Genomic DNA, 23,112 nt, shown 5'->3' on the forward strand with positions numbered 1-23,112 from the left:
TAGTAAACACAAGACAAAGCAAAACAACCAACTACCGGATCCTCTTTTGAATCGCGAGATCTTTCTTCTCATCATCGGTAGTTTCTGGACAGAACACATACTTATAGAGACGAGTCATGATGTACTTTTCGATCTGATCCATTATCTTCTCAACTTTTTCCGGAGGCACTGAAATATCCAAATGGACATAAAAGCTCAAGAGAGGGATGGACAGTTTAAATTAAGAATATGTTTTCATAGTTTTTCCAACATAGCAGAAAACTAATTTACTAGTTAATACATTAAATATACCCAGAAACAAAAGTACAAGATGTTACATTAAAAAATATCCTTTAGGGGCGCCTGGGTGGCTCAGTCGGTTAAGTGTCTGACTTTGGCTCAGGTCATGATCTCACAGTTTGTGAGTTCGAGCCCCGCGTCAGGCGCTGTGCTGACGGCACAGAGCCTGGAGCCTGCTTCGGATTCTGTGTGTCTGTCTCTTTGCCCCTCCCCCACTCATGCTCTGTCTCTCTCTCAAGAATAAATAAATATTTAAAAAAAATCTTTTTAAATAAAAAAATAAAAAATACCCTTTAAAACCTTAACCTCAATTTTTGGGACTGCCTCTCACAGAACTGCCAGTTCTAACCTAAGCTGCTTGGTGGGACCTAATAGGTTGCATGCTTTGCCAAGTGGGAAGACCTCAGCATGGCTCACACCCTATTGCTACATTAGAAAAGCACTTGTAATTCCAAAAACAGAATGACAGCAACCCACTCTTCCATTTTTTCTGAGGTTTACTATAAAACCTTGGAGATTTGGAGGTGTACAGGTGGGGCTTATTTCTCATTTATACATGTATGCTAAGTATATCCTAAAACCCAACATCAATGGAAGTCAAATTCAAGAAAATCTCGAAAACCCTACAGCTCTAAGTCCCTGATTCTCAATTTTTATTCCACCCCCACCCATCTGAGGAATACATAATCATGAAAAATGACTCACCATAATGGTGATTCCAAGATGGGGGTTTCATTTAGAAGCCTCCTAAGTGGGTTTTAATCGACTCTGCCCCTACCCCTAATGGAATTATTAAACATTGTTCAATAAATTACCCAACTGCTGTGATTACTTTGGAATGGTACACATGGTGGTATTGAAAGACACTCTAAGGATAAGACCAGCTACCAGGATGTCAGTGGAGTCATTTATAGGACAGAGTTGGCAAACCAGCCAGGCCATCAGAGAAACAGAGAAAGTTCTAAAAGACTCAAAGGTCAGACTCTGTACAACTGACCAGCAATCCCATAATGGCTGGCTACCAAAGTATTACCTTTTCCACGAGTCTGCATTCTTTCCGTCACATTCTGGTAAAAATCCTGAGTAAACTCTGACTGTTCCTCAATGCTTAAATCCTGAAAAAAAGGGACAAAGAGGTTGCTTGGTACCTGAAGAAAGATCACGCACAAAGCTCTAAATTTTATAAAGTTTCCAAAATCCACTCCTTAATTGGTGCTAATCTCAAAAGTACCTACCAATTATATAACCCTGTAGAAAAGAAAAGTCTGTCCTGTAATGTTATTTACAACACCCCATGACCTCTTATTTCTTCTGATGTATATATGTATTCCTACATGGATATAATGCATATTTTGATAATTTACACACTTATGTGCATTTCTATTTATCTGATCTACTTAATCATTTTTGGTGGCTTTCTCACATCCCATTATATTAAATGATGTATTTAACCAGTCTCTACCACTGTGCATTTGGGTTCCTCTCTTTTTTTTCACTATTATGTACAATTGTGTGGACTGTTTCTCTTGGGTTATTTCTTTGTGATACATTTTCAAGAGTGACATTAACAGTTCAATAAATATGAACAACTTTGTATCTCTAAGTATCTACTGCTAGATTGCAATCCTCAGAACCTCCCAATGCAGAGTCATTAGCCATGTATGTGTATTTATTTCTCCAGGGCCCCTACAATAATGGTCTTCGTAATTTTTATTTGGGTTTACTCATTATGTGGTATAATATGTATACTTATTCCCTACTTTCTTTTCAAGAATAAAGTCTACATAAAATATAAGCACAGTTCAGGGAGCCCAGGTGGCTCATGAGTTCATGAGTTCAAGCCCTGCATCGGGCTCTGTACTGACAGCTCAGAGCCTGGAGCCTGCTTCGGGTTCTGTGTCTCCCTCTCTCTGCCCCTCCCCTGCTCGAACCCTGTGTGTGTGTCTCTCTCTCTCAAAAAGAAATAAACATTAAACAATATAAACACAGTTTAGCACAGTTAACTAGAAGATGATAGGGACGCTTGGGTGGCTCAGTCGGTTAAGGGTCCAACTTTGACTCAGGTCATGATCTCATGGGTTCGAGTCCTGTGTCGGCTCTACTTATAGCTCAGAGCCTGGAGCCTGCTTAGGATTCTGTGTCTCCCTCTCTCTCTGCCCTTACCCCTCTTGCACTCTTTCTCTCTTTCTCTCTCTCTGTCAAAATAAATAAATAAACACTTAAAAACAACTAGAAGATGATAGGAAGAAACACAAAACATGGAGAGAAACAGAATACAGAGGCAGGAACAACAGAAAAATGTAGTCCTTAAAGATAGAGAAATTAGTCCAGTCAGTCCAGTTTAGTCTCTAACTAAACTTTCTAGCAATCATCACCAAGACAAAAATAGTCACATAATTGGGTGTTCAAAATATAAATGCAAATGAACCCTTCAGGTGAAATTCTGACACCAAACCCAGAAATTTCTCTCAAGGGTTCTCCTAAAGACTCACTGTAGAAGGGCATGACCATGGCCCAGGACAAATTCCACAGGACCGTTTTTCACAGCCTGCCTCTATGCAGGCCAATGACAGCATGCAGGCAAGGGCCCATGAGGCCTTGGTGAAAGCATGCAGACCCGGTCACTCTGGCTTAAGTCCCGCAAGACGCGTTAGGGTCCAGATCGTGTCGTTCTGCCTTTTAAAATGTCCCTCCCAAGTATCCTTTCCTGGTTTGGGCCTCAGCAACCCTCCCCTCGAGTATAGCTGCTCTCCCCAACTTTGACGTTTCTCACTTTTCAATCTATCCTGCACCCCACAGTCCAACTGATCATCTGAGATTCAGATCTGAGCACAGAATGAGATTAATCATCGGAGCATCATACTTCCAATGGTTGTCCATCAGATGAATGCTGAAGCCTGCACTCAGAATCACCACCCCTTCCTCCTTCCCGCTTACCCTGCCAGGTTACCCAATTGTTCTGAGGTCTGCTTTTGGCTATTCCACCTCTCCAACACTATAAAGTTACTCTCTGTCTGCATTACTTTGATTCCTCTCCAGTCTTCCAACAGCTGTCCGAGGAAGGCTCTGTTCATACCTTACTTCTAAGAGCAGTCTTTCATTCCCTTAGTCCAAACAGCCTTGTGGGCCTCACAGCACTCACAGTGCACCTGCTGCTTTCTTAACTAGGTATTTACAGAAAAGTCCTTCGGTTGAATTAAAATTGATCCTTTGTCTAAGCAAGAACTTGGTACTAAGTAAACTTTAGATGTTTTGAAATGTTGCTTTCATTTGTATTTACCACAATTTTCCAGTGCTGCCTTCCATTCTACCTTTTATTTTACGTTACACAGCTTTTATTTTTTTTTTTTTTAATTTTTTTTTTTATACACAGCTTTTAAAAAGTTAATACCACTAAACCTTTTACCTGATCCTTAAGAACAATATTTAAGAGTTCAATTGCAGCTTGAAAACTGTTTTAAATTTCTCCACAAAAATAAGTATCTCTCCAGCACAAATAAATATACTAATCAACTTCACTAATTTACTTCTAAGTTTTTTCATGTTTAACTCTTATTTGGCCGAAATGCAAGGTGCAAGTATGAAATATGGACCATAAGTAATCTATATACAAACTTCCCTTTGTCAGCAGGTAGTAAGTAAAAAGCAATACTGCTCCCTCTGTTCCCCCAGTTGCTCCTGAGAAACCGAATTTATTTCTGGAATCTCTGGTTTATTTCACTGTCCTATATTTTAATTTTTTAATTAAAATCTCACCTAGTTGTGATGTCTTTCATTTTAGGATATATTTTGAAGTCTGCTAGATTTAGAAACCTCTCCTACCAAATTCTTGTTCCCAAACCCACCACACAAAAAGATTATATATTTGCTTTTTTTTCTAGAATAAATATAACATTGTAATTTAAATTTTTCTTACCTAGATCCAAGGTACTATCTTTAGTCTTTTATTTTTTAAATGTTTGTTTACTTTGAGAGAGAGAGAGAGAGAGACAGAGAGGGAAAGAGGGAGGGAGAGAGAATCTCAAGCAGGCTTAGCATTATCGGTGCAGAGCCTGACATGGGACTTGACCTTACGACCATGAGATCATGACCTGAGCTGAAATCTAGAGTTGGACACTTAACTGACTGAGCCATCCAGGCGCCCCAACAATCCTTAGTCTTTTATTTAAAAAAAAAAAAATTTTTTTTTTAATGTTTTTATTTATTTTTGAGACAGAGAGAGGCAGAGCATGAGCAGGGGAGGGGCAGAGAGAGAGGGAGACACAGAATCCGAAGCAGGCTCCAGGCTCTGCGCGGTCAGCACAGAGCCCGACGCGGGGCTCGAACTCACGGACTGTGAGATCATGACCTGAGCCGAAGCCGGACGCTTAACCGACTGAGCCACCCAGGCACCCCTAATCCTTAGTCTCTTAAATCTTTGTATGAACTAACTTGCCTTATTAGACTTTTACTAATATTTAATGCTATTTATCGCTATTACATTTAAAAATTACTATTTTTTAAAGGTTTATTTTTGAGAGAGAGACACAGCGTGAGCAGGGGAAGGGCAGAGAGAGAGGGAAACACAGAATTTGAAGCAGGCTCCAGGCTCTAAGCTGTCAGCACAGAGCCCGACGCAGGGCTTGAACCCAAGAACTGTGAGATCATGATCTGAGCTGAAATCGGACGCTCAACTGACTGAGCCACTCAGGCGCCCCCCAAATTACTATTTTTTAATACTGTGCTAGGCTCTTTAGCTTTTTATCACCAGTGTGTCATACTGTAACTGAACTTTATGAATTTATCTTGTTATGCCAATAAATTGACACCTCTATTAGTACACTTAGATTTTCCTGAGAAGATCATTTTTCCTAAATTTCATGGAAATTTTATTTCTATTCACTCAAAAAGCACTTGCTGCATGATCAGAATTGCTAGCCACTGTACCAGACAAGGTATTAAAAACAAAATTAATAAAATGCCCAGAAGGCATTCAATTTGAATGGGAAGATTGAACACAAATAAGTAATTATAATATTCTATGAGAATTAAAAACCAGAAGGACAAAAAGTGCCATGGGCCACATGATAAATCCCTCACTTCTCCTTTTTATTGCATCTACCTTCAACAATTCTCCCTAAATAGGTATGGGTATACTGTAGCAGTAAGTATTCTTATTTCATACTAATATCTATGTGATATAGGAACGACGTTTCTAGTAAAGCTCAACGAGACAGGATGTCTCCATGCTCTGGGGTCTGAACTTGAGCAGATCACATCTACTCTGTGAGAAAAGTCCTGATTCTACCCACCTCCTCCTGCTGCTGGAGGATGGGACTCTATCAGAGCATGCTCAGTTTGTCCAATACGTGGCTTTGCTTTCCATACTGCTGCTTCCCAACGAGACTTCAGTTTTTTGCTTCCTATCTAGCCCTTGTCTATGAATTGATCAATGAAATTTATATTGTAAATTCTCTAAGCTTCATCCCTGCACTAAAGTAGATAACCAGACAAACAGATCCATGGACTGAGCAATTTTAAGTCCACTGGTAATATTTCTTCAGAAAACTAGTTTTAATACTATGCCTGGACTTTCATGTGGGTAATTATAAGCAGCAGCTACATGAAGAATGTGTCCATAAGAACATGTTTGTAAATTCTAAATACCATCAAATTAGTCCCTTCTTCTCCTATTCTTAGTTTAAATCATTTTGTAAATCTTTTCAAATCCTTTCAATAAGCAGACTATGTTTAAATTAACAAAAGGACTATCATTATGGAGTTTGTGAGATGAAACTTTTTATTATGAAGACTATTAATCTAATTTTATTTTTATAATATGGGGGCTTCACTTAACATCTTAACAGTAATATTTTAATTTTCCTTTAGCATGCTATAATTTTACTTGTTATTCTTTCAGTTTATGCACTTTATGCAATAGATGATTCTTTTTTATCTCCTAGGTGCCTCAGACATGGTTACCTTTCATTTGCACCATATCTCAATACTTAGAACAAACCACAGTACATTGATTCTTATGATTACTAGTACTCACTTTTTAAAAAAATATTTATTTTGAGGGAGCCAGAGAAAGCGTGCGCTAGTAAGCAGGGGAGGGGCAGAGAGAGGGAGAGAGAATCCCAAGCAGGTTCCTTATTGTCAACACAGAGCCCGACGCAGGGCTCGATCTCATGAACTGTGAGATCATGACCTAAACCGAAATCAAGAGCCAGACGCTGAACTGACTGAGCCACCCAGGTGCCCCAGTGGTACTCACTTCTAAGTAAAAACACTGTGACCTCCTTTTAAAGGCCTAAATGGCCTGTTTTGCTAGTGGCAATGAGTCACCTATTCCTCCCCCGGCTCCAACAATCACTGCCATTCTATGTTACTATTCAGAAAATTTCTTTTTATATTTCTATTTATATCACACAGAGTTACACTACATTAGGCTGTTTATTTTACAATTTACAATAACTCCCCTGCTACTCTGTCCTCTTATCTTGTTTCAGATTCTTTGTAGGACTTACCACTATGTTATATTACAAATCTGTTGATTATTTTCGCCACTAAAATGTGAGCTCCGTGAGGGGACTGTTGACCACCATATCCTCAGTTCCTACAACAGAGCCAGGTGTAGGGCTATTGCTCAATTAGTTGAATGAAAGAAGAAATAAATGTGACCATTTATCATTGCCCCTCTCTTTGTAGTACTGTAAAAACACTTGGAGACAATTCTACATAGATTTCTTCTATTTCTATGGATCTTGTGAGGAGAGTCACTGATTGCCTTTGTTCTGCACTATCTTTTCAAGGATAGCTAAATAGCAAATAGCCTTGGAAGACAGAGATAGCACCTCCCTCAAGTAAAAGGGTATACTGATTATTGTCCAATCTAATAAAGATAACATTTCCATCTGAGGCAAAGGTCAGACAAGTTTAAAACATCCTCTTATCTAACATTACTCACTGCAAGCACAGGCATTACCTGGTCTTTGCATTACCCTGTGGGAACTGACACTCAGGGAATTGGTGCAAAGGCTAATATACTCTAGATATGGCTACTGCTGTGAGTAATAAATTGGCCTTCTTTTCTGACCCAGGGGACTCATGGCTTCTGCCAGTATCCATGGAATGATGGCAGGCTAATTTGTTAACTTGAGAGTAGGGAAAATCTCAGATCCTTCACAGTTCTTCTCAAAGGAGCTAAGCAGGTTTGTGTTGGTAAATTTTTAGGTTCTACAAAATTCCAAAATGTTTTTTCAGTTTTCTAAGAAAAATTACAGTCTACCAAAGTCTACTTTTCCTAAAGTATTTTCAAACTATTGACTGGGATCATCTTTTCTATAATGTCTGTGTGTAAAGTCATTTTATTTTTTTCCTAAAAAATTTTCCTGTTTTGTTTGAAAGTTTGACAAGTGGGTGTATTCTTTTGACTATTAATACTGAGAGGTATCCTGTATACCTTCTTAATTGTCTGGTTGAAATCTTTTTTTTTTTTTCTTTCCACTCTGTTTTGAAAATCTTTGCCTATTTCCTTAATTATGTTTTCTATGTAGTTCACCTGGCACATCTCATCATTAGAATTTAGAATTCCAAAATCTGTTTTCTGGGTTAAGTTTCTTTTGTACTGCAGTTAACTGTTGAATTTATTTAGGTTTTAGCTTCGTGTCCATATTTTTTGTACTGCCAGTTTCTGTTGCCTTCAATAATTTTTTTAAGGAAAATAAACACATTGGTGCTTCATTCCTCTTAAATAAACCAAGCATGTGGTTCTCATAGTTTGAGATAGTCCATCTTACTAGGGAATATACCCTGAGGTCACTAGTAGCTAGTTGAACATAGATTTAAACATTTCTACATTTAGATGAACAAAACAGAGCAAAAGTAATTGGTTTTTGTCAAATTCAATTACTGCCAAAATAAAGATGGTGAGAATTGTTAAGGTACATTATGTTCATTTCACATCTCTAAGGTAAAGCCAGTAGTTGATCATTTTTAGCACCTGGTTAGTTAGTAATTACAAATGAGCTCACATATGTTCTTCACAAAGGTCAGCGTTAAATTTTTTTTTTAACGTTTTATTTATTTTTGAGACAGAGAGAGACAGAGCATGAACAGGGGAGGGGCAGAGAGAGAGGGAGACACAGAATCTGAAACAGGCTCCAGGCTCTGAGCTGTCTGCACAGAGCCCGATGTGGGGCTCAAACTCATGGACCGTGAGATCGTGACCTGAGCCGAAGTCAGACGCTTAACCGACCAAGCCACCCAGGCGCCCCTAGTGTTAAATTTTTTTAGCAAGAAAAATGTTTATACTCTTGCCTTTCATTTACACAGTGAGATGCGAAAGAACCACAGTGCAGCGAGGCACGGCCAAGTAACCCCGCAGGATTCTAGAAGACACTGTATTCATTTAAGATACTGTGATGTCACCAGAATTTGAGCAAACATAGCATCATTCATGATACTCTAGAGGACTAGCAGTGTCCAAGTGGCTTCTTCTCTAAGTATGTGAAACTACACAACATGGAATCCTAAAAATCAGTGAACAGACTCCTGAATTAGAGTTCATTAATTTAATTGTGTGCTTAGCCACTTGGGTTTTTCCAACAAAGTTTGGGGAAAGGTCAAAAGTACTCATGGGTGAGAAAAGACGAATCAGCCTTTCAAGAGTTATAGCAGCTAGTTAGAGGCAGCTAAGCTTCTTTCACCATGCCCACCAAGGTAGGTCCTGGTGTGGGCCATCAGCTTGTACCTCACCTTGTTAACTAGCACTGCTGTGCCCAGCTCTTTCCCCTCAACAAGAATGCAGAACAAAGCCTCACATCTGTAGGGTCAAACTTGGCTCAGTTTGAACCACAACTGGTTTAATTTGCGTAAGCTGTGATTTTTGAACACCTTCTGGATGTGGATTTCTGTCATTATGGGGCTCTTCTATAGGTTTTATAGGATTATCATCTTTAATTTTTTTTCTCTTGGAACACACATTGTGTTGCTTTCTCTAAAATGCCTACAACCTCTAGCAAGTCCTCGCAGAATTCCTAAATACCATATAATTATGCCTCCTCCACCACTTTTGGCTCCTTGGCAAAAAGTTCTCTGTTATCTGCCAAATCTTGCTTTTATTCTTCCGTACACTCTTTTAGTTGCTCTTCTAATCACTCTCTCTTCCATGACTATCCTCTCTGTAGAGGAAATACCTCTCTTCTGTTCCATTTTGACCTGTGTCCTCTTCTATTCTGGGCACTGTTCTTTTGTTTTGCAGCTGTGCACAACAGGAGAGGGCCTGAGAAACGATGCCAAAGCTGGGAGCCAGCCTCACCCACTGAGCCATCACGGTTCCCCTTGATAAGGTCTTAAGTTTTCTCGTACATATCGCTGTATTCTTCTATGATACATTCTTATTTTATTCACTCATCACTTTCAACATAATTATCAATTCAACCTTTTATCTATTTTCAGTTCTTACAACTTACAGATTCTATCAGCTCAGATGCTTTCCCACTGTCTTGTCACCTCACTTCTCATCTAACTTTAAAATTGAGTCCTGGGTTTCTCCCCTAGCCCAGCTCCCCAATTTTCTTATCATGATTAAAGCCTATTTTGTTAATTAAAATTTCTTTGCCTTGGATACAAACCTCTGCTCTCCTGACAGTAAATACACAGCAGGTCAAACTACTCCTTGCACACACATATGGTTTAGAATAGTGAAATTATTTTTAAAAGTTTATTTATTTAGGGGCACCTGGGTGGCTCAGTCAGTTAAGTGTCCGACTTTGGCTCAGGTCATAATCTCATGGTTCATAGGATCGAGCCCCACATTGGGTTCTGTGCTCACAGCATGGAGCCCACTCCCTCTCCCCCTGCCTCTCTCTCTCTCTCAAAATAAATAAATGTTAAAAAAAGTTTATTTATAAAGTTTATTCATTTGTTTATAATGTTTATTTATTTATTTTGAGAGAGAGAGGCAGGGGGAGAGGGAGGGAGGGAGGGAGGGAGGGAGGGTGGGAGGGAAGGAGGGAGAGAGAGAGAGAGAGAGAGAAAGAGAATGTGAGTGGGGTAGGGGCAAAGAGAGAGAGGGAGAGGGAAAATCCCAAGCAGGCACTATGCCGCCAGCACAGAGCCTGACATGGGGCTTGAATTCACAAACTGCAAGATCATGACCTGAGCCAAAATCTAGAGTTGGATGCTTAACCAACTGAGCCACCCAGGCACCCCTAGAATAGTGAGGTCATTTTAAGGTATAGGAGGACACCTAGCTTTCTATTTATTCTTGGAAAGAGAAGATAAATGAAGATATAGCTATGTTGTAAACTGTAATTTTTTTCTCCTCATTCAGGTTTAGAAAAATAGTTTTTCAAGAGAGTTGACATGGGAAAAAATTTAAGTTTATATAATATAACCAATATCAGAATTTTATAGAATGAATGCTTGGGAAAAGAATGATGAAAGTAACAAAAGGTCTTACGTTTGTGCTTGACTGCTTCTTTAGTAAGGAAAAAGAATATCTGAATGACTGCTAATAAAGGAATCTTGTTTTTAAAATTGCATTGAGGGGCACCTGGGTGGCTCAGTCAGTTAAGTGCTGAGTCTTGATTTCGGTTCAGGTTGTGGTCTTGTGGTCATGAGATCAAGCTCTGCATGGGGGTCCATGCTGGGTATGGAGCCTGCTTGGGATTTTCTCTCTCCCTCTCAAAAAAATAATGCATCGAGAAATCCACAAAATTCACTTATCAAAAAGCTTTAATTCAATATCCAATAAATTAAAAGGTATGTATTTTAAGGAAGGAGAGGGTATAATAAGCTCCACTTTTAAAAATAGAGCAGGCTCCACTTTCAGAATAGGGGAGAGTGCTTCTGAGTGATTTATTAATAATTAACAATGGCAGGATTTAAACATTTTGGGCAGCAAAAGAAACTTCTTGATTTAACTGCAGTCTGTTTTGTGTTTTGAAAATGTTTTCATATAAATAAACTTATGGGAAAAAAAACTTCACCAAGGAAGGGATCTTACTAAGTTAGAAAATAGGGTTTTCTAGTTATGATGGAAAAGGTTAATATTGAAAGTTGGCTCTATATAATACTTTAAAATTACCCTGGCCACATAAAAAGGCTTTGTCCAAATGACAAAAAGAAACCCATACATCCTTCATTTCATTGGTGACCCTATACATCCAGAATCCATGGCCACTCTTAGACCTATCTGAAGCTTGGCTCTTACAGTGAGTTTCTTAAATTCTAGTTATTTTTGTAATGATAAGAAGTTTAAAACACTAAACCTTATAAATTCTTCTTAGCTTCTTCTGTATATGCCAGTCCCCCATCAGTCATTTTCTTAGTAAAATTTAAATTCTTGCTATGATGACTTCTAAGAAGAGAAAAGTGGCTGATGACAACATAAATATAAATGGATTTTGGCTTAATGATGTAGCTGCCTATTTTGTTTGCAATAAAAATACCTCTTATTCTAAATAATATGAAAAGGAATATAAGATATATTTTAAGTAGCTAATAAGATTAACCAAACAGAAAAAATGACAAAATAAACCACCTTCAGAAGAGTCTGAGCAACCAACAATATTTGTTGAACAGTAAAGCATTACATTGTATTACTGCAGTGTGTATGAATTATGTAAGGACTGAATGAAATTTCATCCCAAAGAGACATCCTTTTGGGATGAGGAAATTGAAAAAAGAAAAAAAAATTCTGAGTGCAGATGAGGTGTTTTGTGATAAAGATAAAATGGCTGAAAATAAACCCAACCTTTTTAATGCAATTCTGTAAATATTTAATTTTCTAGACTTGAGCCAGATATGGAAAAGGCTGCTCACCACTGACATACACTCAGATCGGAGAAAACAGGAATGCAGTAGAAAAAGATGTGGGCAAGAGCGGTCCATTGTTCTGGACCTCAGAGATTTGGGGAAGACTGCTACTGTGGGGCACAGAAGAAAGAATCACCAGTTAATGGCAACGTCAACAGGGTGGGTTCAAACATATAGGAAATGAATTTTCATACTGTATAGGTCACTAGAATAAGATGACTTAGAAAGTCTACTTGGTGAGACTAACATTAAATTAAGTTTTTTGAGCCTTAAGTCTAAGCCTAAGTTAAGATTTTGAGTTTTGGTTACCTGAGTACAGAGGACACCTTTCACACACTTCATTACCTCAGCAACTATCCCCAACTGCACTCAATCAGATTCTCTCAAGAAATTTAAATGATTAAGTGATTTGAAGCTTATTAGGTAAGATTGGTTCATTCTGGTATAAAAACTGTTTTATTTATTTAAAAGGACATTTAACTTGGAGCCAAAGGCAAAAGGGCTTCCTGGAGAAGCGCTGGACATTTCAGTTTAACAAATATCTGTTCAATTTCAGGTATGTGCCAGGTATTGTGGCACATACTTGCCTAAGACTTGGACACTTAGCCACAGAACACTTAGTGCTAGTGTAGAAATAGAAAACTGTTGCACAATGGCTCTTCAAATGGAAGGAATCTGAGGCCACATTCAGTTCTCAGATATGGGTTTGTGATGCCTTGAAAACAGTTAGGCATGATGGTATTCTGCCCCAGTTAATTACTGTTTTACTTTAGTATATTGGTTTAAAAGTCAACTAAATTATTACAGAACAAAGGCATGTTACAGTTCTGAGCAAAAGAAAAATGAACAAATCAGTTCTGATGAGCTGATCAAATGAGCTTATTATTTTTCTAAAATATAGCATTTTATGGACTGTATGGACTAAAGAAAAAATAACTACAGGGGTGCCTGTGTGGCTCAGTCAGTTAAGTGTCCAACTTCGGCCTAGGTCATGATCTTGCCATTCCCAAGTTCAAGCGCCACCCTGGGCTCTGTGCTGACAGCTCGGAGGCTGGAGCCTGCTTCAGATTCTGTCTCTCTCTCTCTCTCTCTCTCTCTCTGCCCCTCCCCAACTCACATCATCTCCTTCTCTTAAAAATAAATAAACATAAGAAAAAATTTTGAAAAAAAGAATAAATAACTACAAAGGCTTAGTTTTTATTTATGGCTAAAAAAATGAAAGTTGTCTTAAATACTGAGAACAAACTGAGGGTTGATGGGGGTGGGGGAGAGGGGAAAGTGGGTGATGGGCATTGAGGAGGGCACCTATTGGGATGAGCACTGGGTGTTGTATGGAAACTAATTTGACAATAAATTATATATTTAAAAAAAATGAAAGTTGTATACCACATGACCTCTGAAGATTCCATACTAAGGAAGTCTATCACTGCTTCTAACTTAAAACATCAATGATTATGGGCACCTGGGTGGCTCAGTCGGTTGAGCTTCAACTTCGGCTCAGGTCACGATGTCATGATTTGAGCCCTGCATACAGTCCTATGCTGACAGCTCAGAGCCTGGAGCCTGCTTCAGATTTTGTCTCCCTCTCTCTCTGACCTTCCCCAACTCACACTCTCTCAAAAATAAATAAATGTTACAAAAACAAAACAAAACAAAAAAACCCATCAATGATATATGCTTTCTTTAAATGTTACTATCTGCTTACAAATGCTTTAAATTTTTTTTTTTTTTACTGTTTATTCATTTTTTGATAGAGACAGAGAGTGAGTGGGGGAGGGGCAGAGAGAGAGGGAGACACAGAATCCGAAGACAGGCTCCAGGCTCTGAACTGACAGCACAGAGCCCAACGCGGGGCTCGAACTCATGTACCATGAGATCATGACCTGAGCTGAAGTCGGATGCTTAACCAACTGAGCCACCCAGGTACCCCTGCTTACAAATACTTTGAGGAGAAAACAGGACTGCTTATTCTCAGTATAACTGCACACCAAAAAACAAGAGAGAAAGCTTCTTTTCTTCCTTATTAACTGAATTCAATATTTAAAAAGTATTTTGGCAGAAGCTGTTTGCTTATTAGCCTAGTGATAGTGACCACAGCTGAAATACAGCTAAGCAGTTAATCACCTTGCTGCTTTTCTTACTCTCTTTTCCTAAGACTTCCTCACTTTCCAGAAGGGACTTTGAGAGCTAATTCTGAGTTTAATGGGTGAAGAATGTTACAAATAATTGATCGTTGTTTACAGAAATGAGTCCCTTTACAAGTAGTCTTATAAATTACTGCAATTGAGGGGCGCCTGGGTGGCTCAGTCGGTTAAGCGTCCGACTTCAGCTCAGGTCACGATCTCACGGTCCGTGAGTCCAAGCCCCGCGTCGGGCTCTGGGCTGATGGCTCAGAGCCTGGAGCCTGCTTTCGATTCTGTCTCTCCCTCTCTCTCTGACCCTCCCCCGTTCATACTCTGTCTCTCTCTGTCTCAAAAATAAATAAACGTAAAAAAAAAAAAAATTACTGCAATTGAGATTACAGTTTAGAAATTGCAGGTTAAAGAGACACCTGTGGAAGGCACAAGTTCTAGTTCTGACACTGGCAAAATCTAACTGTGTAACCTTGACAAGTCACTCATCCTCTCAGGCTCCCACCTTCCCCATCTATAAAACAAAAGGGACTGAAACTGGATAGTTGCTAAGGTCCCTTTCAACATCTAAATTCTGGCTTTCCCTTCTCCCACCTGATCAAGGAGCGGTATTTTATAACAAAATACAAAACAAAAACAGAAAACCCTAAAATGAACGCTATTGGCCTAACTGCTGCTACTTAGAGTTCAAGGTCTACTATGTTCCCTTAGCGGTTTAAACTACATACAAGGTGACAATTTAGGAAGGCTTATTACTAAAGTACACAATATAAGTGGCTTCAATGTCAGACTTTCCATGCAAAGATGACCCAAATACCACTGAGTTGCAGTGGAAAAGTACTAGCCTGGGAGTTGGGTTTTAACTTGGTTCAGTGACATCTCTTAGGTAAGTAACTTAACATCTCTGGATCCTGATTTTCCGAGGTGTAAAATGACAAAGTTATACTAGATTATCTCTAAGACCTTTCCTAAAACCAAAACTCTATGTTTCTAAGTGGTTACTCTCAACCTACCCTTTTGTAATGCATTGCTTCCAAAAACAGCTTGGTCTGCTTATAGATTTCTTGGCCTGTCTTGTGGAAGGTCTTGAGAAATTCTATGAACTCTTTAGACACTCTATCCGTTTCAATGCTGGTTTGCCGGTTTATGGAAGGACTGGGAGCTTTTGCTTCCTGAATTTCTGCTGGGAAAATTAAACATAGTAAGTTTCATTACATAGAAGATCCATGCATGGAATCACTTTAACTATGTAACTTGGTTATTTAAATTATGCTTAATCAAAGTTAAACTTGAATTTAAATTCTGTTTAAATATTTGGACCACTTAAAGTAAGCTCAATCTATTTTATGACGAGGAAGTACAAGCAGATAAAACTACACGATCTAAAAGATATTCCCATTCAAATAAAAGTTGCTCTACTAATATTTTTTTAGCCAAAATATATCATACTTTGATGCATATACTTAATTATAAATACTGAAATGGCGGCACTATCTTGAACAACTTTCTCAAAGACTGCATGAATTTACAAAACTAGTCAATAAGCAAAATAACAATCAGGAGAAGCACAAAAACGTTAGGTGACTTATAAGATGTGAGACAACTCTTCCAAATCCATTCTACTTCTCAAAAAGGCAAAGGCTCATTTATTTATGTGGAGACTAACAATTACTGACCCATAATCCAGTTTTCAAAAAAATTTTTCAAGTCATACTGCTCTAAGTGCAAGAACGCATCCAACACAGCAATCATGACAGAGCAAACAGCAAAGAGATAAGCAAAGTAAGTAAAACACTGTCTAATCAGTGGCCACACACCTCTTTCCCCTCTTCAAATGGGACCTTTAAAGAATAAAGATAACAGTGCTACAATACAGTAGGCGCTCTCTGATCACATTCAAGCCTCCTGATATTCAACTGCTAATCCAATAACTGTAAGGAATTAAATTACTCATATCCCCACAGTTCCCTTTTATACATAAAAAGAAAGATCATTAGGAAGAGAAAGTATCTTCTGAAGATACTGAAATCAACTTATTACCTGCTTACTCAAGAGTAACTTCCTATCATCTTATGTTTTGAACCTTAGTACCTGAGATATATTTCAATAAAGAAGTTGCAGTAAAGTTTTCAGATAATAGAAGACTGGATTATTCAAGTGAGACAAACACATGTAGACTACCTAAAAGAATATACTATTAACTATGGTGAAGTAAAGATTCTACCTCTCTTTTATTATCACATAGCTGGTGATCAAACCAATGAGGTACTTAAATTGTTTGACTTATGTTCAAAGTAAGGGTGAAAACACCCTTTCTCCTCCCAACAGTACTATTAAGTAGTTAACAGAACAAAGTTGCACATTATAGTTATCTTTTCAAATCAAGTATTTGCATATCTTTCAGATTATCAGGTGCTTCCTAATTATGATTCGAACTATAGAAGCCCTAAAATCACATTAAAATAAAATAAAATTTAAAAAGCACACAAAAACCCCACTATATCTATGGCTAAAAATACTATCAGTCAAAAATCAACCAACAGATGGAAAAAATGCTTGTAAGCTTTATCACAGACAAAGGGCTACTCTCCCTAATGTAAAGTAACTCATACAAATAAGAAAGAAAAATAACAGTTCAACAGGAAAAGGGGTAAGGAATCCTAACATTGCACAGAAAGGAAACCTAAATGTATTTTAAACAAAGGAAACATGCTCAGTCTCACTCGTAACAAATATGCAAATCGAAACTACTATGAGATGCCATTTTAAAAATTAACAAACAGACACAAATCTGATGTTGATGAGGGTATGGGGTAAAAAGGCATTCTCATCTGTGGAGGTGGGAATGTAAAATGATACAACTGCAATGAAATGCAATTTGGCAATAATCATCAAAATTAAAAATACATTTATCCTATGACCCAATAATTCCATTTCTCAGAAATTTTCTGATATAACCACACATGTACAAAATGAAATATATACAAGGCTATTCATTTTAGGACTACTTATAACAGCAAGACTAAAAATGGCACAATGCACACCACTAAGGAACTAATAAATTGTGGTTTAATCCATAAAAGGGAATACTATGTAGTTTTAAAATACTTTTTATGTACTAAAAAAAAAAAGAGTTCTCAAAACATATTGCTAAAGTGAAAACAAAAAACAAAAAACGACAGTATGTGAATAAGAATATAGAACAGAGTATATATAATAAAAATATATGTGTTCAGAAATGAAGAAAAGCACCTAAGGATACACAAGAAACCAATGACAAAGGTTGTCTGAATACGGGAGAACAATGGTGGTGATGGCTGGGAACTAGATAGGTGAGGGACCATACACCTTTTATTTTGTAGCCATTTGAATGTACTACTTATTTTTTTTTAAGCAAATAAATTAATCAGGTACAATCTAACTTAGAACAAAAACTGGAAGCACCCTTTCTAAACATTTTTACCAATATGGAATACCAAAAGGTGTATTCAACAGTCTGTATGATTAGAAAAAATTCTTTAAGGAGTGCCTGGGTGTCTCAGTAGGTTAAGCACCTGACTCTTGGTTTCGACTCAGGGCATGATCTCACGGTTCATGAGTTCGAACCCTGAATTGGGCTCTGCGCTGTCAGTGAGATGCCTGCTTGGGACTCTCTCCCCCTCTCTCTCTGCCCCTCCCCCGCATGCACATGTGTGCTCTCTCTCAAAATAAATAAATAAAAACTTTAAAAAGAAAAAAGAAATAAAAATTTCTTTAACACTTAGCTTAATCCTTCACTCAATCTGATAATTCCACTTCTGGTCATGATGGGATAACAGGGGTTGGGTTCACCCTACTCCCTTAACAACTAGAAAATCAGACAAAATACACGAAATAATGCTTTTCAGACATTGGACAACAGGTGGATGAGAGGGTAACCCCTGAGAGAAGCAGACAAATATGGTAAGTCTTACAAGTACCCCAGCTCGCTGCACAGAGAGTTTTTAGGCCATGGCAACTCAAACAGAGCCTAGCAGACCTGCTGAGTTTGGGAAACAGCATTTAGAGCTGAGGGAGGCCAAAGTCGCTAGAAATTGCATGGCAAAATACAGAGAGGATGGGGCTGCAGAGAAAAAATTCCAGGTAACTGCAGAGGGATTCCTGTGAGTCTCTGAGGGAGTACTGCATGTATATGTGAGAAAGTACCCAAGACTGCATAAAGAAACAGGCAGAACAATCCCCAGAGCACACATGACTGGGAATAATTCACTTCCAAACAGCCAGGAGGAACAAAGAACATCAGCAATGGCAAATATAAAAAAACAATTTCTCATTAAAGTAAAATTTCTTTAAAAGATCATTAACTGGAGCCACCTGGGTGGCTCAGTTGGTCAAGTGACCCATTCTTGATTTCGATTCAGGTCGTGATCTCATGGTTCACGCGAAAGGGCTCCGTGGTGGGGTCTGCACTGACAGTGTGGAGCCTGATTGGGATTCTCTCTCCCCTCTCTCTACCCCTCCCCTGCGTGTGTACTCTCTCATACATACATACATAAATAAATGAATGAATGTATGTCTTCCTAGCAAGGTTCCTGAAAAACTTAACTATCCTACAATCCAACAATTACATTACTAGGTATTTACCCAAAGAATACAAAAATACTAATTCAAAGGGATACATGCATCCTAATTTTTATAGCAGCATTATCTACAATAGCTAAATTATGGAAACAGGCCAAGTCTCCATCAACTGATGAATGGATAAAAAAGATACACACACACATATACATATATACATACATACACACAATGGAATATTACACAGCCACAAAACAGAATGAAATCTTGCCATCTACAATGACAAAGATGGAGCTAGAGAATATCATGCTAAGTAAAATAAGTCAGTCAGGGAAAGAAAATACCATACAATTTTATTCATATGTGGAATTTAAAAAACAAAACAAATGAGCAAAGGAAAAAAGAGAGAGAGAGAGGCAAACCAAGAAACAGACTCTTAATTATAGAGGACACACTAATGGTTAGCAGGGGGGATGTGGGGGATGGGATGGGTTAAATAGGTGATGGGATTAAGAAGTGCACTTGTCGTGATGAGCACCAGGTGTTGTATGGGAGTATTGAATCACTATATTGTACATCGGAAACCAATATTATTGTACTGTATGTTATCTAACTGGAGTTTAAATAAAAACTGAAAACAATAATAAAAAAAAGTCTTCCTAGCAGAATAACATATGCTTTTGAATTATATTGGTGATATTTACAGCTCTTTCAAGAATTTTCCATATTGCAGACACTGTGCTTTACTATATATTCTCATTAGTCCTTAAAAATTTAGATTCCTGGGGCGCCTGGGTGGCGCAGTCGGTTAAGCGTCCGACTTCAGTCAGGTCACGATCTCGCGGTCCGTGAGTTCGAGCCCCGCGTCGGGCTCTGGGCTGATGGCTCAGAGCCTGGAGCCTGTTTCCGATTCTGTGTCTCCCTCTCTCTCTGCCCCTCCCCCGTTCATGCTCTGTCTCTCTCTGTCCCAAAAATAAATAAACGTTGAAAAAAAAAATAATAATAAAAAAATTTAAAAAAAATTTAGATTCCTGAAATCATATGAAATAATAATATCTACCATTTTAAGCCACATACACACTGAGGTTAGAGAAGTTAAGTCACTTATATGCCTCAAGTCACACAAGTAGAGGAAAAGCTGAAATCTGAGACCAGATCTGCTTAATTTCCAAGCCCAGGTTCTTTACAACCACACCATAACGTCCCTACTATTATTACAGTGTCTATTGATTCCTTTTTAAGCAAATCATTGAGTAGCAATTCAGTATCTACTACATAAAGCTGCCTGCAAAGGCAGATCACACTAAATCCAGTTAAGTCTTTGATATATAAAGTAAACTGTAAAAGCAAAATCTTCACTAAATTTGTTTGAAGAATAGGTATGAAAGAGTAAAGACAATCTGAATATGCCAGTTATCAAAAAAGGACATGATCATGTAGTAAAGATGATTAACACCATTTCTAGGACGAAAGACATTTTATATCTCAATGTTAAAAATTTTACTGAGGGGCGCCTGGGTGGCGCAGTCGGTTAAGCGTCCGACTTCAGCCAGGTCACGATCTCGCGGTCTGGGAGTTCGAGCCCCGCGTCAGGCTCTGGGCTGATGGCTCAGAGCCTGGAGCCTGTTTCCGATTCTGTGTCTCCTTCTCTCTCTGCCCCTCCCCCGTTCATGCTCTGTCTCTCTCTGTCCCAAAAATAAATAAATGTTAAAAAAAAAAAAAATTTTACTGAAAAATCCCATGTTTCTCAGATTATTAAAAAAAAAAAAAATCAATAGAGGCAACTCAGCAGAATACTATAGGAACCAGAGGAGCCAACTCTGCGATTAGAGGTTCGAAACTTTCAGTCCCACCCACCCCTGACTTCTTTCAAAATGCAGAAGGGATGGACATTTTTGATCACCAACAGCCAACGATTTAATCAACCATGCCTATGAAATGAAGTTGCCATAAAAATTCCTGAAGGATTAGGTCTGGGGAGTTTCCACATTGGTGAACACAACGAGGTGCTGGCTGCTTGGTGCCCGCTCCCCTATACCCTGCCCTATGCAACTCTTCCATTTGGCTAGCCCCTGTGTTGTAGTCTTTGTAATACAACATAAGCATTAATGAAGTGTTTTCCTGAGTTCTGTGAGTCATTCTAACAAATTGTCAAATCTGAGAAGAGGCCTGTGGGAATCCCCAACTTCTAGATGGCTGGTCAGGAGTATGGGTGCCCAACTCATGGGGGCTGCAGGTGGCCTCTTAGGGTGGAGATAGTCTTGTGGAACTGAGCCCTTAACCTGTGGGTTTTGTGCTGACTCTGGGTAGTGTCAGAAAAAGGACTGAATTGTTAGGACACCCAGTTGGTGCCAAAGAATAAAAGACACTAAATATGCGATAATGGGGAAACAATTTCTCATAATCCTTATCATGAAAATCAGAAAACAGGCACGATTATAAAATCAGTTCTAAATTCAACTTGGGGAATCATTACTTCAGTTTCATCTAAGTGCCAAACAGGCCCTCATGATTAAAGTAGCAATTTATTAGTGATCTTTCAGATGATGTAATCAACACTATGCTTCTATTTAACTAGCATCTGGGACATATTGGGACAGCACTGAATGCTGGAGGATTATAGTTTTATTTTTAACTTATTTTGAAATAACCTCAAATTTACAGAAAAGCTGCCAGATTGTTACAAATAATTTCTTTATACTCCGATTTCTTTAACTCAGATTCATGAAATTGTAACCTTTTGCTACATCTCTATTATTTTTTCTAAATTTTCAGGTGGATTGTATATAGCATGCTCTGTATCTCTTTTTTTTTAATATATGAAATTTATTGTCAAATTGGTTTCCATACAACACCAAGTGCTGATCCAAAAAGATGCCCTCTTCAATACCCATCACTCACCCTCCCCTTCCTCCCACCCCCCATGCTCTTTATCTCTTAATATGAGCGTTTCCTAACAAGGATATGCTTTTACATAACTATAGTACAGTTACTAAAAAAAGTGTGTGGGTTTTTTTCTTACATAGGATCCAATGGAGGGTCACATCTTCGTTTGGCGGTCACGCATAGTCTCCCTTTAACCTCTAAGGGCTCCCAGCCTTCCTTTGTTTTTGTAATATTGACAATTTTAAAGAATAAAAAGGCAAGTCATTTTATTGAATGCCCCTCAGTTTGGGTTTCTCTCTCCTTTCCTCATGACTGGATTCAGGTTGTAAATTTCAGCTTAAGTATTAACAAAATTCATGGTATGTTCTTCTCAAAGGATATCTGGAGGCACATAAGGTCCATTTCCCATCATTACATAGTTGCCATTTCTCTATTTGTAATTAATAAATTAGCTGTGGGACTTAATTTGAGATTATGCTCATAATTTGTTCCTCAGAAAACTTCTCTCACCTCAGATTTAACATTCACTGGTGAAATCTGCCTGAATCAATTCTTAGTATGATGACTGCAAAATGGTGATTTCTTATCTCCATCTCTCCTTCCACATTTATTAGTCAACATTCTACGTAAAAAAGAGTTATCTCTTCTCTTTTATTTAATCATTTATCTATTTTATTAGTTGAAAGGACTAGTGGATTACTTTATTCAGGTATACTCCATTTATTGTCCTTACTTAATACTCAAATTTGACCAGTGGAAATCCACAGAAGATGGCTGCTGGGTCTTTTACATGTCCCCAAATTTTGGGCGGCCCCCCTGCTCCAGCTCCAGAATCAGTCTTTTCTCCAAGGAACCCTCAAGTTCACTTTAGTGAAGATTAATATTTAGAATCTAAGGTCTGGGTGGAAAAATTGGTATGTTTCTGTTCTAAAAATGGAAAAGATATTCTTCCTATGAGCACTGCCTTTAGATTAGTTTGTGAAAGACGTGCACAAGATTCTACTCAGGGCAACAACATCTAGTTGAGCTCTCCAAAAAAAGGACTTTTAAAATGTGTGAGCAAGTATTTCAACTTGGCCAACCAACTATGATTTATAGTGTAAGCTATAATATAGCTCACTCAATCTTACTTTAGAGATTTTAAAACTCTAAATAGGGGCGCCTGGGTGGCGCAGTCGGTTAAGTGTCCGACTTCAGCCAGGTCACGATCTCGCGGTCTGTGAGTTCGAGCCCCGCGTCAGGCTCTGGGCTGATGGCTCAGAGCCTGGAGCCTGTTTCCGATTCTGTGTCTCCCTCTCTCTCTGCCCCTCCCCCGTTCATGCTCTGTCTCTCTCTGTCCCAAAAATAAATAAAGGTTGAAAAAAAAAATTAAAAAAAAAAATAAAACTCTAAACAAACTTTCTGAGTCTTTACAGTCAAGCTATTCCATTAATTTTCTCTGAAGGGCAACCCA

At 38.4% G+C, this 23,112-nt stretch overlaps 1 protein-coding gene across 3 annotated transcripts in view; it reads right to left on the minus strand.

Moving 5' to 3' along the window:
- RABGEF1 (RAB guanine nucleotide exchange factor 1) overlaps positions 1–23,112 on the minus strand; it is a 64,231-nt gene that overhangs the window by 12,594 nt on the left and 28,525 nt on the right. For 2 of the 3 annotated variants that reach the window (XM_040456213.1, XM_040456214.1), the window contains exons 4-6: positions 15,230–15,399; positions 1,313–1,394; positions 36–168 (exon numbers count right to left, since the gene is read on the minus strand). In XM_040456213.1, the coding sequence (XP_040312147.1) occupies positions 36–168; positions 1,313–1,394; positions 15,230–15,399 (385 nt within the window). The remainder of the gene's footprint in view (positions 1–35; positions 169–1,312; positions 1,395–15,229; positions 15,400–23,112) is intronic. The other variant, XM_040456215.1, reaches the window with a different exon arrangement.

Source organism: Herpailurus yagouaroundi, unplaced genomic scaffold (assembly GCF_014898765.1).
Source record: "Herpailurus yagouaroundi ecotype Mexico unplaced genomic scaffold, PumYag 216, whole genome shotgun sequence".
Classification (NCBI taxonomy): Eukaryota; Metazoa; Chordata; class Mammalia; order Carnivora; family Felidae; genus Herpailurus; species Herpailurus yagouaroundi.